The sequence below is a fragment of the Gymnoscopelus microlampas genome (genome assembly GCF_963454915.1).
Source record: "Gymnoscopelus microlampas genome assembly, chromosome: 10".
In the NCBI taxonomy this organism is placed as follows: domain Eukaryota; kingdom Metazoa; phylum Chordata; class Actinopteri; order Myctophiformes; family Myctophidae; genus Gymnoscopelus; species Gymnoscopelus microlampas.
In genome coordinates this window covers 21,917,577-21,940,603 of record NC_139947.1, presented here as the reverse complement: position 1 = coordinate 21,940,603, position 23,027 = coordinate 21,917,577, and the positions used below count along the sequence as shown (strand labels likewise).

The 23,027-nt window shown below is 45.6% G+C and overlaps 1 protein-coding gene across 1 annotated transcript in view; it reads right to left on the bottom strand.

The window, feature by feature from the left end:
- The window catches only part of LOC311054143 (MORN repeat-containing protein 1-like), a gene marked incomplete at both ends in the record, with an annotated part of 63,897 nt that overhangs the window by 15,706 nt on the left and 25,164 nt on the right, over positions 1-23,027 (bottom strand). Inside the window, 5 exons of the mRNA XM_084070022.1 lie at positions 3,992-4,056; positions 5,155-5,297; positions 18,348-18,416; positions 21,617-21,903; positions 22,727-22,850. Coding sequence (XP_083926148.1) covers positions 3,992-4,056; positions 5,155-5,297; positions 18,348-18,416; positions 21,617-21,903; positions 22,727-22,850 — 688 coding nt within the window. The remainder of the gene's footprint in view (positions 1-3,991; positions 4,057-5,154; positions 5,298-18,347; positions 18,417-21,616; positions 21,904-22,726; positions 22,851-23,027) is intronic.

The following is a 23,027-nucleotide window of genomic DNA, read 5'->3' as shown; positions in this document are numbered from 1 at the left end:
TGTGCGTGTACTACTACTGTATGTGTGCGCATGCGACAGCGAATGCCCTGCCCGCTGGTTTACCTCACAGCACGCGATATATCACCTTAGTGAAAGAAGCTACCCGCTGCTTCACTGAGACCACCTGGAGGAACGAAAGGCCCTCCGCTAAAGCCTCTCTGAATGAAAAGAAAACATCCCAGCGTACACATGTAGCCCGGGAATGGCAAGAGGCGCTTGAATCCACTTGTGGCTCGGCTACGGTGGATGTCCAATGAATCATTCATGGCGGCGAAAACATGACCTTGGTACTCCTCCAACAGAAATATACCGTACTGCGCTGTAGGTGCGGCAACGCTGCAATCCTGAGGTTAAAAGTGGAGTCTGAGGTTATGAAATTATTCAGCGCGGGTTCCCACCAAAGAGGTGGGATTGAAAAGCGGTGCGCACCAGTGTCTGACATCCATGCATGAATGAGTTAACTATTTCGCTCTCAGATGCTGTCAGAAAAAAAAGAGACAAGCCCATATACAGTACAGTATATAGGCCTATACGCACAACCGAAATCTACAGTGAATTGGAGTTAGGTGACATGGGGACCATTCATTTTGAGCGTCAAAGGAGACTTTTCAGTAGCTTACGCTCGTTACCGGACGTGAACAAGCCGGGTCATGGAAAAGAACACGTGCACTTCCCCCATAGTGCTTTTCAGAGATGTTTTGTCAAGGCACTAACTAAGTAAAAAATGTCACTCATTCGCGGGCCCCCTTCTAAATTGATATCGGACAGGAGTGGGAGTCAATCAAAACCATCTTGTCGGCAACAACGGGCTCAGACCTCCTTGAAGACCTCACACCGATAGGTGCCCCCCCACCCCCGCTCCTTTTTTCTGCCCTCCATTCTTCTTTATCTAATTCAAGTGTCAATTTTACCCTGGCGCCCGCTGAGACCTTTTCTTCCCCCATTGTCTCTGGCCACTGGAGTGAGATGCCTCCTCCTTAATCGTTGATCCAATTAATTTAGGGGATCTTTTTTGCCTCGCTCTCCCGGAGAATGAGAGGCCACTGAATGAAAACTTGCAACAAAAGGATTAACTTTATACAGACCAGTGTCATTGATTGACACCGGTGCCAAGAAACGCCTGTGTGGCTGCCATGACGCAGGGGGTCGAGTTACGGTGCCTCAGACTGAGGAGAGTGGCCCTTCCAGAAAGAGACCAACATGTCTAATTAACTCGCGTCAAATAAAAGTTTTTTCTTGTGGTAATTCAAGAGCAACTCTTAACACCCCACAGCCTGTTTTTTTATGGCTCTGCCTCCTGGCAAGCTGTTTTTTTTTTATGGCAGGAGCTTATTAAACTGATGTCATATTAGTTTTTTTCAGTGGACACCTGGCATCTCTATGCACCATTCTTCGTTCGGGTCGCCAAGGGAAGCATTGGGCTGCGCAACAGTGGGTCCCCGTCTGTAAAGTCTGCCACAGACGTGGGAGTGGGCAATAAACCCTATGGACGAAATAAAAAGGCGCTCCGGAAAAAAAATCCCGCTTGAATGTAACCGCACACCACTTTGTTCAACTCGGCTTGATTTACCTTTTTTGCCCAATTATCTAAATTCCCTGTAGTTTGTACAGTCATACGCTCAGAGAGCATTGATGGCGGTTAGGGAAAAGATAAATTAGTGACAGGACACATAATTAGGATCAGTCCATAATTAGGTGTCTGCAAAGTTAGGGAGCTGTAGAGTAGAGTACATGGAGAAGCTGAAGCTGAGAGTTAAGGCTCTGGGACCAAGTATATTCTCCATAATGCCGGTGTTCAAACTGTTTGATCGAGCTGGCTAATTGGACGCTGGAGCTGCAGTCCTCAAGAGGTGTGTGTGTGTGTGGGGGGGGGGGGGGTACACGAGCAGACTAGACCGAATCAATGAAGGGACTTTCGATTCTTCTAAAAGATTAACAAATCGTATGTGTTTTAATAAATCATGTGTCTCGACATGAATAAATCATAGGGTGTTCAGCCTCTGGGGGACATTCCTTCAAATCAGTCAAAGGAGAAGAAGGACCCGAGAAGCACTGCTCTCGAAGGGGTACAGGTGGTACCGTAGTGATGGCGGTGCTCAGAAAGAAGTTACCGCAATGACAGATGTTTGTGTGAGTGTGTGTGTGTGTGTGTGCCTGAATACGTGTGCTTATAACATTGATTGACAGTGAACGTATAAAAGTATAAAAACACATCTACCCTCTCTATGTATCTCGATTGTGTATTGATGTTGTACTTCCTCTGTCACAGTTATAATGTTTTTTCTTTTTACAGTCTGCGTTTGCAGCTCACAGGTGGTACAGCAAAGTAATGAAACACTATCATTGGTTGATTTTGGTTGATTGATCAAGAAAACAGTCTTGGGGAAGCAGCTCGTTTCCAGTTAAGCAGTATAACTCCCCGACTTTGCAATGCTCCAAAACTTTATCTCAGTGTTGATTTGCAGGCTGCATTGCGGTTCCATGCAGCACCTCTTATGCGTCTCCTCCGGCAGAAGACAATGCTCCGTGTGTTTCCCTTCAACAATAGTGAATCAAGCCGGTGGTGACACCCGAGCTCGTAGGTTTTTCTGAACAGTATTGTTTTCCAGCTGCAGGGATGTTTGAGCTCAGCTGACAGCTTTTTCCAACTCGAAAATAGATTTTCTTTTCCCATTCTCATTGTATACGCATAGCATTTTCTCACTAAACATTGTGTGCCCGAGTCCCAGAACTGAACAGAGGTTGTCCGTGTGTTAGCATGCGATCCAGTGGAGAGCACTCCCAGAGCAACAGCACTCCCTATTATCGTCAGTCTAATTAATTAATTTCCGTATGGTGGCGTTGCACACTGAAAATAACCGATCTACAAGCTTACGACGCGTCGTGGATACGATGCATTGTGAGCTTGTAGATCTGCTACTTTCGACGCACTATAATGTCGTAAGATGACATTTTATAACGAGCACTGCTCTCTCTCTCTCTCTCTCCCTCTCTCCCTCCCTCTCTCTCATATGCCCCTACCCTTTATGGCATCCTCTCTAAGTGGCTGCAGGTGAGTGTTCACAATTATCTCCGTCTTTTCCATTTTGGGAGAGTGGGCGGAAAAAAACACAAGCGGCGCACAGTGCAACTAATTGTTCCATTAAACAAAATGGAGAATGCGGGAGGGGTAATCAAGCGGCTTTGTTGCAAATAACGTGCAGCAGAAATGTCGCTATTTTGTGTGATGATGTTTTTGACAAACCCAACAAGCTGCTGTGGCTGGTCCACCTGTGGTCTTTGCAGTGGTGGAAAGTAACTAAGTACATTTACTCAAATACTGTACTCCACTACACCTCAAAGGGAAATATTTCTAGTTACTTTGTAGATTTAGATTATTATTACAATTAAGCCCTATTTTAAAGTGAATCTATTCAAAAATAGTCAATCACAAGTTCACAAGGCTGCATTGATAGTAGATTGGCTAAAGATTTTTTTACATTTTGAAAACATAAAAAACATGAAATGGGACATTGCACATGAGTACTTTTACTTTTGCTGTAGCCAGTGCTTTTGTTCTTCAACTCAAGTACAATTCTGAATACAGGACTTTGCTTGTAACAGACTATTTCTACATTGTGGTATTGCTACTTTTACTTAAGTAAACAACGGAGTACTTCTTCCACCTCCGGTTATTTGGGATGAGCTGTAGAAAAGCCAACATAATGTGTTTGTGAGTTGCCAGACAACGCACATAGCATATCATTTCTCATGCATTGGACAGAAATGCTGTTCAACATGGAGAGATTGTTTTTAAATGTACGGTACGTACAGAGGCACACCTGCAGTTTTTCAGAGATGCGTCTGGCAAACTTTCAAATTGTAGAAGCTTTTATTATTCCTCGGATTCTAAACACAATGTGTGTGTGTGTGTGTGTGTGTGTGTGTGTGTGTGTGTGTGTGTGTGTGTGTGTGTGTGTGTGTGTGTGTGTGCGTGTGCGTGTGCGTGTACCTGCGATCTGTCTTCTTGTCTTGTTTGTCAGTTCCTTTGCTAGGCAATGCCTTCTTTACACTTGTCTGTGAAACATACAGTACAGTACATATCAGTACATATGGTCCACATAAAATAAATAAATCAAATCAAAATCAGTATACAAAATGAGAAACCAACAATACACACATTTTAATCCGAGATACAAGACCATGGCCTGAGCATTGTGGAACCTGATGTGCATCTATACAGTAAAATCCTCTATGTTAATTTAACTCTTAAGAGAGTACTTGCTTCCATTTGTACACTATTTGGAGTTAAATGAACACTAAGGATTTTACTGTGTACTAATGCTGAATATCGTCGGTGTAGGGTGGAAACATTGTATGTCTGAAACCGTAACTTTTCAGGAAATGGATCCAATGTAGTTATTTAGTTACAAGCTCTTGTTAATATTTTTCATTGGTTAGATATTCATAAAACCCACAGACAGACTCACGTTCATATTCTTTGTTGTGAGCTTGTCGATTGACTATTTTTGCTACTCTGTGTGACACTGTATTGTAACAAAGTAAGGCATTCATTTACGAACAAAACGTTTAAATCTAGAGATAAGAGGTTTCTGCCCGACAGCAACGATATGAAACAGCTGCAGTACGCAGCTGCTCTGTGGAAGAATACTTAATTCCTGAGAGTTCATTTAGCTGTGAGAGTGTAGAAATAAATCATTTTTACACTCTCAGGGTTAAATTATGGGTACATTTTACACTCTCAAAATAACACTCACAGGTCCAGTATACAGTATGTTGTAGTCTGCATATTCTGCTGTGAGACAGAGCCGAAGCTGCTTGTTATCAGACATGGGGTCGACATTTTCTTAACCACTTAAGCCCTTCAGTATATACTTCTTCACACAACAAATAGCAAAAATAACAGATCTACAAGCTAACAATGCATCACATTTCAGACACGGATTTATGTGGTTAACATACATTTTGAAATTGTGATATTATCAAATAAATATCAAACATCAGTTTTCCAAAAGGAAATGCATTTAATTTAGTCTGACCAGAAGCCGGGATAAAACAATATCCCCACTGGCATGAAAATAACTGACCAGAGGGGGGATATCTAAAGCAAAGGCATGGACCCCCACTCCCCAAAAACCTGTATCAGACGTTCACCTTGCTCAACTCATCCAACTGAAAGGGCAGGAATTCAGAAGGAGGCGGGGATATCATTAAATCCAGGAACTTGGCACGGCTGTCCTCAACCGTCTGATTGGCTGGTGGAGGTGCATCCCTCTCCTCTTGTCCAGTGAAGAGGCCTATATGCAGGACATGTGACAGAAAAGCATCTTCAGTGACATTCAGGCCATGACCAGATTTACTTTATATCATAAAACATATAGTTACGGTCCTTGATTATGATTGCCTGAGGCGCGTTTCAACCTGTTGGAAAATACTATGAACACACACCTGTGACTGCATGTATCAATATTACTACGTTGAATAGAATATTTTTATTGACATTTTTAAAAGCACACAGAATTTAAAACCGAAATGAATGGATAAAAACACAAACATTTAAAACACACAATCAACAAGGTTGGTTCAAGGTTCATTCAGAGAGGGGTCAGGACTGCTGCTAACTCTGCATTGTGCCTAATCCTTTTACCTGTTGTACCTAAAAACACTAAGAACGACAGCCTCTTGGGGGTTATTGCTTAAATTAACAGGAATCCATGTCATTAGAATGGCAAAGACAATAATAAGGAGACCCAACTGAACAGAGACCAAATAATGCAATCCCAAATGAATCCCGAAGTTAGAGACACAATCTCAGACTGGTACTTACCATCACAATGCATTTAGTCCCTCTATTTTGTTTGCCTTAAAAAAACTGTAGGGCATGCCGACTTGCCACTGCATGGGATCTATGTTAATTGTTAAGTGAATGGGAAGGCAGGGTTTCTGGCCTATTCAGACTCAGCGCATGCTATGGTATTCTAGTCTAGTCCAACAGCAAAATAATTTCCTGTGGTTCAAAATGTGTGTGTGAACCATAGATATAAAAGAGTAGGTCATGAGTGCCCCGCTTCCGTGTTCACAGCCATCTACTTTGCTGGGTGACCGAATGATGCTTATTGCTAGGATACCATTCAATCCATTGCATTGAACATTGAACGCGTCACGGAGGCCCCCATGGATTGTTTACATTCTGTTCTGTGCTTGACAGCGAAGTGCAGCGTTGCTATGAATGGGAATGTCCATTCTATACTTAGTACTGTATTCCTATGGTGTGGACTTTAAAGTAAGTTGATGAAAAAAGGTGATATTTTCATCAATCAATCAAAAGATGTCTTTGTCGTCAATGGAAATTGTGATAAGAACAAATTTGTAAATTCATAGATATACATAAACCAATAAAATATAATAATAGTAATTGTTGTCTGATTAAGTGGGGATTAGAGGAGGGGGAATGACTATTATCATAAAAATGATTTAAATAAACAAGAGAGATAAATAAGGGATCCTAGACGAGCCCCCATTGAAGTTACTCCCCTTTCCTCGTAACAGGGATACAATGTATAAAAGGATTATTGTAAACATGTTATGTTTTCCTGGCATAGGTTGGGATAGTAAGCTTCCGAATATCAAGTCACAAAAAAACGCGAACTCACACTTGGAAAAAAAAATGGAATTCAGCGTACGTTATCTACTGTACAGTATGTCTGTCTGCCCTGCCTATCCCAGGATGCTGGAACAGGTACGCTGTTGTCTACAGTGGGAGGCTACCGCAGAGACAGCTCGCTGGGGGAGCAGAGGAGACAGCCAGCGTCATCCTGACCCCTCTGTGGGTGCTTATTAATTAGGATGATTAGGAGAGACAGAGATAGACGGAGATAGAGAGAAGGAAAGATGAGGGGGTGCGGATGGAGAAAGGTTAGAGATCTTTCTTCTGGGACCACAGCACAGCGTGAGGGGAAGCATTAGTAACTTTTCCCTCCTCCCTCCTCCTGTCTTCTCTTCCTCTCCAGCAGGCCGGAGGCATAGCTGGGATCGTTTGACCTCCCGGCATGGTGCAACCAGAGGCTAATTAGAGGCAGCCCCCCCCCCCCCCCCCCCCACGACCTCTCTCTCTGTCTGTGTCTCTGTCTCTGAATGACTGAGCCACAGTCATCTGCTGATCACCCCACCAACGCCACTCGAGACAAACAGGTGAACAGCACTTGACTCCGTACGGTGGAATAGGAGACAAAAACACAACAGGCACAGACGAAAGATACTGTATATTAGACTGTCGGGCTGTGCTCGAAAAGAAGTTCTCAGTTGGTCGACTTATTGATTAGTTACACACACACACACACACACACACACACACACAATATATATATACTGTGTGTACACACACACACACACACACACACACATATACATATACATATATATATATACTAGAGTTTCGGGGGGCTACGCCCCCCTCAACCCCAGCCGCGCACGGGGCCCAGCGTGGGCGTGTGTATATTGGGGGACCCAAATCGCCGGAGTGAAACTGTGGAAAAGTTTTTTTGAAAAAGGAAAAAATTTGAAGAAATAATATTTGTTATGTTTCAGGGGGTCCACAGGGGGTCCGCGGACCCCCTGATGGTCCACTGACCCCCTGTGGAGTGTTGGGACGCGCGGGGACACCCCTGGAACATTGCGGACCATTTCGGTGTTTTTTTTTTTTCATGAAGGTGGTTGCTTGTTTCTGGCGCAGGCTGTGCAAACCTGGCAACCCAGCGCATGCTGCCGCACGTTTAAGTGGCGTAGCGTCATGAGGGTCAGTGGGGCCGTGGCTCGGTCAGTGAAGACCCTGTAGTGCGGATGATATGTGGCATAGAGGGGCAGATTGTAAATCCACAGAGGAAACATCCGTGGGCTACCATTGGTTCAGCGATGTGTGCGGTCGCCCTGCGGCCCCTCCTCCTCCACCAATGTGCAGTATTGAGAGCCCTGACGTCACAACAATTGGAGCGATGGGCACTGCACTGTGGTTGGTTAGGGTACACCTAGGGCCCAGGTAGAACCCAGTTAAAGCCTGCATGGGCAAACCCAGTTAGGACCCGCCTTGGTCCCACATAAACATGGCTAGTTGGGGCCCACCTAAGGGCCAGGTAGAAGCTACTTATAGCCTGCATGGGCATCGCAGTTGGGACTGAAGTGGATGCCGCTGACATTGCTGACATGGGGTCCATATGGTTTAGCCCACCTTGAAACCATATGGGAACTACGCTGGCATGCTGGCTGTAATGCAAACGCTGCATCATACCTGCAGTGTGTAGTTTGATGTTGTGTGTGTAGCAGATATACCTGCAGTGTGTAGATCAATGTCCATAGGAAAGTCAATGCCCAGCAGTGTTTTTTTTCCCCAGCAGAGTTTCTAGTGTGTCTGTGTCTCTCTGGAAGAGGTTGCACATGAACTCTGCAGCCGCACTGAGGCGCTCCAACACAAACACTCTGACATAAAGCTGCTTCACACAACAAACATCAGCACCACGCTGCTGTTTGTCCAAAAGACACAATATCTCCTCTCCCACCGACGTCATGTGTTCATTTATCGACAGCCGTACAGACTCCTTTTGACACATTTTACGTCGTTTATCCAGCTCTCACTGACTCTCCACATCGGGCTGTTATTTTGCTGCGATCAAGTCAACGATGTGAGAGATTAGCTATCACAGACGGACGGACAGGGGGTGAAACATAGTCTTGCGCCATGCCTTTCGGCCTGGCGGAGACAATAAAAAACCGAAAGTAAAGGAAATGGCCATTTCTGCAACAGAAGTAGTCAATAAACTATGCTATGAAAACATCGGCCACATTGGCAAAGAATGTAAGAAAGAGGCAATCATGTTGAAAATAGCCGATCTCCAAGCTTACAAAGCCTCTCAACGTGAGGCGTTTCGAGCTTGTAGATCGGCTATTTTCACAATATTTACTTGTGGAACGGAGTCAAACAGAATGGGGGGGTCCCAGATCAAGTACGTGTATTTGGGGGGGGGGGGGGGCGGCGTGAAAGGGTTGATAAACACTGCTGTAATCGGAGCGAAATTATCTGAAATGACTACATGACCATAATGCAGGCTAACATGCGTTGCACGGGGCGGTCCTGCCATTACGTTAGTTACTGTAGTTGCTGTGGAGCTACATAGTTCTCCAGAAGACACACACAAACATACACCATCTACAATGGACGAACTGAGCAGCAATATAGACATTCACCACACGAACGTGCATTGTTGACAAAGTGATTGCACAGCCGCTGCAGGCATGACAACCAGGTTAGCGTTAGCGACATGGCAGCTATCACAGCGCCCTGTCCGTCGTGCTGCAACTGCCTGTGATGGCTACAGCAGTAACAGCAAGCTGTCTGCGATGCCATTGTCTGGAGACTGCTCTTAGCGTGACACGACCAATGAGAGTGAGCGCTGTAGTTGTTGCTAAGATACGGTGGCGTCTCTGGCCCATAGCTTGTAGATCTCTCACACATGATTGGCGTAGGCTGCGTTGCCAGGTCCGACTTTGTGTCAAAGCAATGGTCGGCTTATTTTTGCGCGCCTTTGGGCTCGTTTGCATTGTGCGCACGGCAGCGCTTGTTTAGCGTACGTCAGCGCGACGTGGCAACGGACGTGGCAACGTGAAAGGTGATTGGCTGGTGAAAAGAAACACCCGACGTTACACCAGAAATGGTGCCTGGAGAAAATGGTGACCAAAAAAAAAGTGTGGAAAAAAAGGAAAAAACCCCCGCAGCGGCTGCGTGCTGTTGTGGTGATGAGGTCGTGCGCACGGTAAACGGTACGAATCTGCCTCCCCTTCCGTTTTGTCCGACATTTGGTGAGTAGAATTAATTATGTTGCGCGGTGGAAAAGGTGTACTGAGCAGTGAGATGTCCCCTACGCGAGGCGTAAATTCAGCGCGGCCGGCGTGGCGAGTCAGTTGGCGACATGTGGTCTGGCGGTGCGTTGTTTAGTCGATAACAGAGCTGTGGGGTGTGGACACCGAGGGTGCGGAAGTTGGTCGCCATTTATATAGTTAGATATATATATTTGCCCCATATATTTTGTCTCTCGGGTCAAAGAAGGAGATTGAAAGCAAGAGAGAGAGAGAGAGAGCGAGAGAGAGAGAGAGGAAAAAGACGTGATGGCATGGAGGTGCGAGGATGAAAAGGGGGTCATTATAGAGACAAGGAAGGAGACAAAAGAGAGTGGGATGCAATGGTGAAGATGAAAAGAGTAAAAGAAGGTACAGAATACATAATGGGGGAAGTGAGAAAAGAAGCAAAGCTGAGGAGAGAGGAAGAAGAAAAGACAGCCAAAGGACGAGATGGAGGCAGACACAACAGGGCACAGATGAGAGGCAGTGCAATAAAGAATTTATGGAACGCACGATCAAACGAGCACATTACCTTCTCTAATAAAAAAAAGATGCCATTCAGAGCTCAAAATTTGTGAATATTAGCTCTTATTATGCATATGATTATTTCACAGCAACTAATCACAAGGTTGGGTGTGTGAAGGGGGGGCTCTTCCTAACTCAAATTGATTGGCTTTATCGACCCAGAAAGCCGGATTAAATAATTAGAAATGAGGTTTTACAGTCCAATATTACTCACGTCTGCATGTCACCCACTCATAATAAAAACCAGCCAAAGACGACAGATTAAGCTGCGGAGGGGGAAGAGAGAGGGAGAAAGAAAGGAAAGCTCTCGCCCACCACCAATTTTCAGTTGTCATGGTCGGAATTCTTTGATGTTGGAACATTTGACAAACAAACACTGTGTGTCTGTTCGGTAAATGAATTCTGTCTGTGGCAGAGGGTTTAGATGAGACTGCCACAGCATACATAGCAATCAAATATACTGTCCCATAAAGGTCCCCATGTTTTGCGCTTTAGCCTGATTTATTCTTCATCGTGCGACAAAGTTGTGTCCTGAAAATAGCCGATTAACAAGCTCATAACGCGCTGCATCACAATGCGTTGTGTGCTTCTACAGTAGATCTGCTATTTTCGACACACTACTCCGTCAGAAGAGCACACAGAAATGAGAAATGCATTTTGACCTGACATGAAAGAGCTTTGAGCATTGTGTACAAGGCCTGGAAAATCAGAATGGATAGAGGTGTTTATGGAAGGATTTGGAAATGGGAAAATAGTAGCAGTCCATTCAACAGACTTAACCCATTCAATCCGGGAACGCATCTGTGTCATTTTTAGTCTTTGTCTTTGCCTTTGGCTATTCAAAAATAGCAGATATACAAGCTCATAGTGAGGCACCGAGTGCCGCGCTATGTGCTTGTAGATCTGCTAATTTTTGTTTTAATCGTGAACATTTGTACAAATCCACCAGACAAGGACAAGGCAGTCCACCCATTAGATTGTGAGACATATTATCTGGTGTCTAAGTGTACATTTTGGCCTAATGGATGTGCTAAAGAAAAGGCCATATAGTAAAAAAAACTAAATCCCCTGGGGAGCATGATGCCCTTAAGTTCTATGTTCATAAGTTGGCACTTAATGTGTTTAATTTGAGAGCATGTATGATCATCATTTGAGACTGCTCATTTAGCAACAATTAGCAAATGATGGAGAAAAATGTTGTGGAGTGGCCAATTCATTTCATTAGGCAATTATTAGATGGAACTCCACAGTTCTTCTATACAGCACAAAGAGTATATCGACTGACTCTGCCAGCTTTCCCCAGGACACCAAGCCATGATAAAGGCTTTCTCCTCTATTTTTTATTTCTTTTTTATTTTATTTTATTTTTTAGCTCACAATTTTGTAACCCATTTTTTCACCCAGTGCCAATGCCTAAACTTGTAATCCTGGGCGCTACTCTCCCTCTGCCAGCCCCGAACTGAGCTCATGCTTCCTTCAATGCATGAGGAGTGAGCAGGCCGCTTCTTATCACCTGACAGGGGGGAGTTTCCCCCGGAAGGACGTAGCGCGTGGAAGGAACACGTTATTCCAACCAGTTCCTTTCCCCTCCATCAGGCGCCCCGGCTGACCAGGGGGAGGCTGTATAGACACAGGATTACTGCATGTGTTTTGTGAGGGTACCTACCCTAGGCCTAGGGGACACGGAGAGAACATGCAAACTCCACACAGAAAGGCCCTTTCGCCTTTCTGTGTGGCGTTTGCAAGGCTTTCTCCTTTAAAGCACTGCTATGTGGTGGTGTCCTGTCAGAATGTTATCCCTCTCATGGTCCCTCTGGCTGTAGGAACTGTACAGCAGCCAGTTACCACACTGGCAAAGTTTCAATCAGTCTCCCACTTCCACTTACTGACAGGCTGTTGTGACCCGGCTCCCCTTTCAAAACACACCCAGAGTGGGGTCGTGAACTCTTGCAGACACTGTGTGTCTGTGTGGTGTGTGTGTGTGTGTGTGTGTGTGTGTGTGTGTGTGTGTGTGTGTGTGTGTGTGTGTGTGTGTGTGTGTGTGTGTGTGTGTGTGTGTGTGTTATTGGGAGGGGGCAACTGCACAACAGGTGCTGCAGCTGCTCAGCTAAAAAATAAACAATAAGGTCAGGAACACTAGTGCAGAGGTGTCCTTTGTAATAACAGCTGAAATCCAAGATGGCTGTTGAGTGGAAGGCCTAAAAGGCAGCATCAAACAGATGGGTCAGAGCTCGGGTTAATCATGTTCACCTGGAGCCATTCAGGTCAGTGACACTAACACAAGGAACTGAAGGGGCTAAATACCAAATGTCATTCAAAATGTCAAGTCATATTACATAGTACATTTTGTGTCTGATATTCCCTTTGGACTTCTAACAACAGCGTTGCCTTTGCAGTAAAGCAGAGTTGGAAGAGGTGAGAGATTTGAGTCAACACCGCAGGCCGCGGACCCTGAAAAGTCCTGACACAAGGCTAAACAGTAAAGTCCAGCATGCTACTTAGCCCGCACAGCTCAATCATGATGTGCATGGGCACCCCTCCGTCCGACCAGCAACAAGGACGCGCAAGTATTTAATCAAATTAGTAACGCAATAACTGCAGCGTGTGCAAGGTCCTCTCATCCTCTGCCAGCGTTGAAGCCATAAAACCCAGGCAGGGGAAGAGGGCAGGACAGAAGTAACATCGCTGGGCCTGCAAAGTGTCTTAAGTGGAGGCACACACACAAAAAAAATCCCATGGCCCATTAATTTTCAAATTAAGCATTCCCTGCCGGCACTGATTTTGTCCTTCGTCATAAAGGGACTGACGTGGAGGTTACGGCTCCCTGTATTCGTGTGTCCTACCCCGGAGGCCCTCGCTGCACTCAGCTCCCTCAGGTTCTCCGCATGTCAGTGTTACAGCCAATTAGCATGCTATGCTGGAAACGTGTGCACCACGCAGGGCCGGCTCTGCCCAAACCTGCCTACCTGATTGTCTTAATTGCAGTGTGGTCTCATTATCTCCTCCAGCTAAGTAAAGAGGAGGTGTAAATGGCGTTGTGTCTGTCTGTGTGTTTACCTGTTTTTTTACGCTCTACTTTCAATTACCTCCATAGGTGCTGTGCATCTGGAGGGAGTTGATTTTCTGAAGAAGTGCTCTGACCTCACATGAAACGGGGATTCGGTTTTGTTTACTGAGCCGCGTGAGCTACTCCGACGCCTGAATTGTGTTTGTGCTTCATTCTATAATGTGGAGAAGGTGGGCAAATGGAAATGATTGTCTCTTCGCGGTTCATTAAACAGCAATAAGGTTGCGCATTAGCCCTGAGCAATATGATATTCACCACTGCTCATATCACTTAGCCAGGCATCTGCTTCTGCCATTTCTGTCAGAGTCGATGCTTAAACAAGCTAAATCAATATGCCAATGATTATCATACGCCGCTATAATCGTCAAGTCATCTGACGCTGATAGAATAGACGAGCCCAGTGTGTGGCATGCATACAAATAGCAGACCAGACCTTTAGAGAATGATGGCTAGAAGGAACGGTCTCAACAACATTTGGTGATGTCTTTGGAGTCTCATTGCATGCATTTCACTTATAGCCAAGCTGCGTTTTTGCTACTGTATGATTATTGATTAACCACTATGTACTTTGTTACATTGTATGTCAAATGGCAAAAGTTGATCTACAAGCTCACAATGTTTCTTCTAGTTTCACAGAATGTTCTTCTGTTTTTTGGCAAATGTTCTATTTTTAACAAGTTTTTCACAAATGTTCTTAGTTAGACTTGCTTTTAGCAGATTTTTTGGTTGATTTTTAAATCTCTGTTGTTGTACATGTCCTCACTGTATTGCCTGATTCACTGCCCTTTGCTATTATCTTAATGTGTTTTATGTTTCTGCTTTTCTTATTTTTCTTTTTCTATTATTTGTAACTGTAATTGTATTCTTGCTCTGTAAAGCACTTTGAGATGCATGTCATGTCATGAAAGGTGCTATACAAATAAAGTTTATTATTATTATTATTAGTATAGAATAGAATAGAATTAGAATAGGGATGGTAGGGTTCATGTTGAGAGTGAAAGGAAAGAGAAGACACTCAAGACAGCGCAACATTTCTCAAGACAGCACAATTCTAACTGTACGTTGCAGTTGAATAATGTGCATCTTGCAGTAGTAGATGACCAGGTGGAGAACTTGGTTTTCAGCGCTCTGTCTTCTTGTGACATCTCGCTGTAGAAAAATGTCCTCCAGTTTTGCATTAGATAAAATGTGGTCGTTGGTAATTGGTTCTTGTCTCATGCATCATGGAACGAAGCCGGCGGCTATCATGGGGTCTCAATAGGAAATTATTATAACTCTCATGTGCAGATTGCGCATAAAAGGCCCAGGGGGGGTGGGCCGTTTCAGGGAAGATTTATTTACAGAGTGAGTGCCATTGACTGGCATTAAAAGGCAAAATTTACAGTTTTCCATCTGCTTTTATAATACTTCTGGTCAAATATGTGCGAAAAATCCAATTATGTTTTATTGATCATCAAAACTATCCAGGGGGACCCGGCCTTGGATTTACGAGGGTGGGGTGCCAACCCAGGGCAGACTTGATAAATCAAGGTCCCACCTCTCGGCTTCCAGAAGTAGATATGTATGTACAGTATGTATGTAGTTGTATATCTATGTATCCTATAGGAAGGGCAGGCAACCCCCCCCCCCCCCCCTTCACAAGTACACACCTTCATCCCTCATTTTTTCAGTTGCTCCTCTGTTGATTTAAACAACACTATCAAAGAAAGTACACAAAATCCTGAGTGTTAATTAATTTCAATTTATTTATTTAAATTAACGCTCTGGATTTTACGGTGTACAGTTCTGTTCATCTGACTTGCAGTCTATTACTGACTTCCGTGTCTGAATTGAAATGTCTCTCGGGATGATTCCCTGTGTTTGACTAATCGAATAACATGGAACAGTGAAACCATCTTGCTTTCAGTAACTAGCTTGACATCCTATTGTCTGTTTGCCTGCTGGTTGTACTGTCTACGACGGCGGACATACAGTAAGTGGTCATTACTATTGGAAATAATAAGAGAGATGAAATGTGAGAAGACAGACTATGTAGAAACATCAGAGGACCCTTTCCCCACACAGTCTCTGAAAACAAGTCCCAAACTCTAATGAGAGGCAACATGCCCCTGAAGTACAGAAAACAGAGGTGGAGTGAGAGAGAGCGAGAGAGAGAGAGAGAGAGCGAGAGAGAGAGAACACACACTCCATTAAATCAATTAAGCCTGCATGCTGCAGGAGTCTGGGCAGGAGGATAATTACTTAGGGAGAGCGATCAGAGTCTAATCTAATGATGATGCCCTTTGCTACCGGCTCCCAGACTTGATGAAGCAGCACTCCAGCGGGAGGGAGCCCTGGCTGTGAAACCGTGGAAACACACGCTTACACAGGTACAGTGTGTGTGTGTGCTCGCACGTACGTGCGTGCGTGTGTGTGTGTGTGTGTGTGTGTGTGTGTGTGTGTGTGTTTATAAGGTTAGGGAGTCAGGCCTGATTTATACTTAGCTGTGTGCCGGTGACATGCATCAAAAATTGCTGATCTACGACTCACAATGCGTTGCACCGCGTTGATTTACAAGCTCACACACTGTGATCTTGTAGATCGTATATTTTCAGTGTGTGACTCGATGAGCAACCAAGTATGGAACACGGATGGAACACTGTGTGCGGGAGCGGAGAGGTTGACGGTTCATGCAGGGAGCGTAGAGGTGAAGTTCATGGCTTCATGCGTGGAGTGTAGGGGTGCTGTAGAGGTGGTCAGCCTAGCGCTCCACTCTCATTCTCACCTCACTAGCATCAACCGCTGCCAAATGAGCCCAGGCCATCAGGAAATTAACAACGCACTAAATGGGAGCCACTGTGACCTTCCCTCTCCTCTCTCCCTCACTCTCTCGTTCTCCATCTATCTCTTTCTCATCTTCAGCATGGCATTCATTCATTTCACTCTAGTCTACACCCCTGCCCTTTCCCTCCCTCCCTCTCTCTCTCTCTATCAATCCCTCTCTCCCTTTCCCTCTCTCTCTTTCTCTCGCCCTCTCCCTCCCCTCTTGCTCCCCCCTCCTCCCCTGCTCCCTCTTTCTGTGTTCTTCTGACAGCACGGAGAAGGCCGGATTATCCCCCGGTGCATTTCCACTCGACTGAGAGGGGACTGCTTTTGAACTCTAACCGGCCGAGTCCTCATCTCAGTCCTATGGCGTTCACGAGACGTGAATGACGCGGAGGAGAAAGGAAGGGGAAGAAAATAGGGCTGCTAAGTAGGGAGGGACTGAAGGAGTAAGGTGAATGAAAAAAAAAGAAATCCCCAAAAACAAACAGGACAGAGAGGGAGTGGGTTTTCAACATCAGAAGCGTATCGACTGCAGAGGGGGCCTGGCTCAGCTGTTCAACACGAGAGAGAGAAAGAGAGCGAGAGAGGGGGGGGGGGGCTCCCATCAGCACCCCATTGATCCAGCGCTATTCCAGATCCGACAGCCAATCCTCCACAAGTTAGCCGAACGAGGCAGGACAATACCCGGCCAAAGCCACTCGTACTGAATGAGAAGGATAAATTGTGTGGGCCTGCATGGCCCACACAGGGGAGAAAAAAGAAGGTATTAGAACGTGATTTGAAAGGAAAGAAAGAGGATGGGGGGGGGAGTTAGTGAGGGGGTAGTGAGAATGCAAGCGTCTTTATGAAATACACCAGGAGGCGTCCATGCCTGTATTTACCTTAAATGTGATTTATACATTGTGATGTGACGCGTTGTGAGCTTGTAGATCTGCAACCGGTGCCGCTACAACAGCGAGCAACCAAGTATAAATCAGGCAATAGGCACACACACATCTTATACAAGGTAATGTATGACTGATTGCTTGCTATTCTTTGAGGCATGTCCCTTTTATTAGACGGTAAAGTGGAGAGAAAATGTGCTATGTACGCTACGCACACTATATTTCTAAAGAGTTTGATGCCTCTTTTCAAGCGCAAGAGCCACCCGATGATTCAAACTCAACAACTTGCACCCTAATTGCTAGGATTCACAGCATCAGCAGTAACAACCACTTAGCAATGACCTCTCCCATCCCTCCCACTTTCAACAGATAGAAAATTGCCATAGGTGGTTAGCCATGTAATGTAGCACAGTTAAGCATAATACACAGACACTGGATGATCGTATTTCCTACCTGTGGCAAGGCACGTCAATGGCTGCAACTACAATATACTGTACTCCTTTTTTTTCATTTGGATATCAGGATCCACATGGGAACGGCGTAGCTCTCATGTGGATGACGTACTTCACCAGTCTGACATCACTTGTCTATGACATCAGTCATCTATGACGTATCTATGACGTACTGTATGACTCCAAATTTAGGTATGGTTTCACCTCAATCCAAGCCCCATTGACTTCCATTATAAAATTAAAGTAACATTTTTCAGGAGGTACTAAATTGGCCTACTGGCATTCTACACAAGACATTTGGCGGTGACCGGTCCAACAGTTTGTGAGATTCGCTCTGGACACAAATACCGACCGACCCTATTATAGATGGCTAGCCTCCTGCAGATAAGTAGGTCAGAAGAGGCTTATTGTCAGTATCAGCCGATAACGCGTGAGTCTGTCCCCGTTACAATGCACTAGACCCCTGCATGGATTGCTGAGATGGAGCGCCACACCCACCATCAGCTCCCAGTACCGTACGACTTGCCGCACCCAAGCCGTGCTACTCATGCGCTGAGTTGGCGGGATCGAACCCATGACCTTATTGCCCAAAGGCGAGAGCTCTACCGCCTGAGCTAACCGGACACAAAGGGTTGTGGCTCCTGCAGAGCCACAAAATAAACAAAAGCAAGTCTGCAAAACTGTTTGCAGTGTCCACAGGAATACACTGGGTTAGATGAAGGTTACCTGAGGAAGAATCAGCGATGATGCCCGTGGACAGCTTCTCCCCTGATCGCTCCCCTCCGAGTTTGGCTCCTAGAAAAGGAGACGCATGTAAAACACATTTTGTAAAATAATTAACTATGCAATACAGTAGATCAGTGATAAAAAATATGTACTTTCAAGGACCCCCAATGTGATATGCATTACGCCACGGATGCACATTTGATGCGATTTGTATCTCACCGCAAAATCCTCTGTGTTAATTTAACTCAAATTGTCAACTGGACCCATAATAGATCTGTAAAGATCCATTTGGTCCCTAACTATCAATCAATTAGCTGGGGACCCCCTCAACGAACCCTAGTGGTCTCTGGGCCATAAGTTGAGAATCAGCGTGAATCTGAGTAACTTCCATACTGTATAGGCACAGCTTAGTTCAATCGGCCCTTTGATGCACTACAATGTAAAAAAAGATAATAATACCAACAATGTAGCTACATGTACTGTACAGTGCACTGTACTGTTCATGCCCCCCTAATTTTGTTTCTTACTTTTCTTCTCTCGCCCTCGTTTTTCACCGCCATCTCTGTTTATTGACTATTTGTGTGTGTACACTGCATGTGCATGTGAGTGGGCGCGTCAGCAATGAGCTAATGAGGATGAGAAGCGTTGTGTGTTTGATACATGTTGGCGAACAGAGGTTTGATCTGGATTCTTTTTGCTTTCATGTCTTTCAATACAGCTCTGCTGATCAATTGGATTGTTAGTTAGAATTAACACCTGTCAACTCCATGGAGGGGTTAGGATTCCCTGTGTGTGTGCGTGTGCGTGTGCGTGTGTGTGTGTGTGTGTGTGTGTGTGTGTGTGTGTGTGTGTGTGTGTACGTGTTTTATGTCACCCTGACATAAAACATCAACAACCATGAAACCACAGCGTTGACATCCATTTGGGGTATGGGACAGTGACCGCAAATACAGATCCCATAGTCTCCGCAGCCATGACTACAGATCCCATAGCCCGTGGCAAAAAAATGTAACAGCTTAAATTTGGTAAAAGTGAAAAATCTGCTTTCTTAGTCCCTACATATGCCAATGGCTTTTCATGAAGCTTAGTAGGAATGAGACTGCTTGAAACATCATGTGTGTATTGTTTTGATTTTGAGCAGGGGACGCTATTATGTGAATCCCAGGAGAGTTTGGGGAACCGTATGCCCCAAGCCACCCAAGTGTGCTGTACATAGGTGACATCGGTTATTTACATACCAAGTGGAGAAGCGAGATCCAATTGCATGTTGTCACTTGAGACGCATATGAATATGCAGGAATCAGTCTCAACTGGATCTAGACACAATGTGGATATACAGTGTCTCTGGATACTAAACACTTGGTCTGAACAGGCCCCTACTATCACATCATTACCATTCCCAACAATGAGGAGTCTAGCCTTCTTTCATCTGGGAGGGAGGGAGGGAGCGAGAGAAAGGAGCCTCGTGTGTCTTTAATGGACTATCCTTATGAAATATTTATCACCCTTCCACTCTGGGCTTGGTAATTGTCTCGCACATGCTAACTGCTAGCGAGTGGGCGCTAGCCTCGCGCTAGGCAGGTGACGCGGGGCAGGGCAGGAGGAAGGAAGGGCAGGAGCGCTAAGGTTAAAGTAACATTAACCTGCCAGCAGGTGAGCGGCGTTTGGAAGACATTAATGACATTGATCAAACACCCCGCTCACCTCTCAGCATGCTTCTTTTGCCCTTCCGCTGGTATCGCGTCTGCCAGCCTGTCCGACTGCCAACGTGATCTCTATACTCACACTCTGGGGGGAGCTGTGGGGGCGGCTGAATGATGCTTACTGGACAATGGATGGTGTACAATACATTTATGTGTGGGTTATCCTGCCTGGGAGTTATCCTACTTGAAAACCCATTATCCTGCCTAGATGTTTAACCTTCGAACTCTTAAAAGGAATCAGAAGGTGTGTTTTATTGACGCCATTATTGAACATTAAACCCGAGAATGGTTTTCAACAATCTGTTTACTGTATTAATAATCACTTAAAGGAGAGAGCCAGACCAAAATACATGTGGATTGTATCTGCCTATAATCAGTCACCAACATACCTGATGCAGTTGACTTTTTTCATATAAGCCCCTGTTCTCCATTCTGCAGACCCCTCCCACAGCTAGAATGGAGCCTAGAGCATAATCGCTAATTTGGCTATTTTCGTCACTCCAAACATTTTTTTTTTCACGAATCGTCTCCATGTAGTGTCCTGGCACTCACAACAATAAAAGTCAACTGCATCAGGTATGTTGGTGACTGATTATAGGCAGATACAATCCACATCTATTTTGGTCTGGCTCGCTCCTTCAAACTATATCATTTGTTTTATATGAAATAGCGAAGATACAATAGCATATCTACAGTACAGTATGCGTTCACATGTGTCGCGATGCGATGGGGTGTGAGCTAATAGATCTGCTATTTTCACCTAATGTTTGTCTATTTTCACTGACTGTTCGCCTAGTATGCCATGCCCAGAATATTGACGCTAGGGTGTTTAAAATTCATGGTCAGCCTAGTTTTCTGTGAAGAAAAGAAAAATACAAAATGTCACGCAAACTCTCTGTTCTTCTTCTCTTTAAGTTCTTCCATTGAGACGTGTTTAGACGCGTTGTTTTTACGCTATGGCTTTGCATTTGTTCCTCAAGAATGTTATTGTGCTCTATGAAAGCCCCTCAATTTCCATTGAGCCCAGGCCCCTGGCACTAACCTAGGCGAGGAGGTGTGCAAACCCAGTGCCATGACAGAAGAGCTTCTCCTCCGCTCGGCCGACCAAGACATCTGCAAAGCCTGATAGAGTCACGTCTCGCACCCAAAATCCAGGGAGCTCCCCGAGGGAAATCTTAAGTGTATAAGTATATTACAGCAGCCAAACATCCAAGCTTCCTTTTAAGTCAGAGCTGGGGGCAGTCTTTTTTTTCCTTTTTTTTCTCTCTTTTCTGCCAACCTCAGGCGGGCATCAGCCCCCTGGCTGTGATTGGCCCAGTGATGTTCTCCACTCGCTCTAAAATAAGCATTTAAAGAAGAGGCGGGGAGGGCGAATGAAGAGATAGAAGTCGAGACGCGCCGATGCAAATAAAAGGGCGCGGGGGAATTAAAGCGCTGCGCCTGAATGCGTGCATGTCGATGTGCAAGTCTGTGTCTGTGTGTGTGTGTGTGTGTGTGTGTACTGTATGTGTGTGAGTGGGACTGGTAGAGGGCTTGTTGCCATGCGCGCCCGCTATCTCTCCTCACCATCCAGGTAGCTGGGGGTGGCAGCTCCCCCGCCCCCGAGCGCAAGGCCGTCTGATCCGCTTCCAGACTCCCACACGCCCTCCAGGAGCGACGAGTCAGCCTGTGCCACCGAGCCCGATTTAGCCCCCGCCAAGGGCGGGGGAGTGTGAGCGGGGGGCTCCGCCACTGCTGCTGCTGTTGCCGCCGTCGCGGTAGTTGCGGCGAGGGGGGGCGCGGGAGGGGGGCCTCTGGAGTCCCTCTTTTCAAAGGCTCGCTCCATCAAAGGGAAGCTGACAACCTGAAAGCCACTGAGTGGAGAGATGAGAGCAGAGTGGGGAGAGAGAGACAGAGAGAGAGAGAGAGAGAGAGGAGACAGAGAAAGAGAGAGAGAGGGTGTGGGTGAGCAGGATGATGGTGGGAGAAGAGCGATGGATAAGGGCGGACGAGCGGGTGATGGAATGTGAGGGAGGACAAGAGTTGACAGTGGATGAGTGGGAGAGAGAGAGAGAAAGAGAGAGGGAGATGGAGCGATAAAGATGGAGAGAGAGAGAGAGAGAGAGAGAGAGTCTTGCGCCAGCAGAACACATGTAGTACATGCACAGCTAACATTTTGTGTCTCAGTGTGGTGAGCGCCCCCCCTTTGCCATCTCGCCAAGAGAAACACAGACAATACCATTTTAAACTCAGTACATCGTGCTCTTTTGAGATGCGCTCACCACAGAACGGGGCCAAAAACAGGATTACAGGCAAACAACCATACAGTAGCTATGTCTCAACAGCTAAAAGAAGACGCCGTTACAGCCATACAGGCATGATCTGTGTAAAGCAAAGGGATATTGCCCCCCCCCCTCCCTGAAAGACACAACTGGAGCGTAGGAGCACACACTTTGATAGAGAATGAAACCAGGGGCGCATTCTTCCTTGACATATATATTTTGTTCACCACCTCTCATGGATTTAGAAGCGTGAAGCATCGTTTTACGTGTGGGCTAGAAGGAGTGCATTGATCCAGTCGTCATGTATCGCGGTATTGGCGGTGGTGGTAGGGTGGGGTGGGTGCTTGTGTCTGATCTAGGTGATTCTGGCATGTTGGCATCGGAATTAATGCTGCCGTGGGTTGGCATCACCTACAAGGGCGTCTGGATGGCGGCTTCTTTGATGTCCTCAGCCATCTTCAGCAGGCTGCTGGACGCTGTTGGAGAGAGATCAGGAATGCGGACGCCCGCCGATATCTGTAGGACCCTGCCGCGTTCACCTGGAACCAAATTAAATGAATAAATAGAAATGTATATTATATCATGTAATAAATGTAATTTGTTTGGCTTTATTGTATAGCACAGCAGAGAGAGGGAGAGATAGGACAGACTGGCATTTATACAGAGATTAAGAACAATACACGACTCAAGCAAAGAAGTTTAAGCAGTAACAGCCA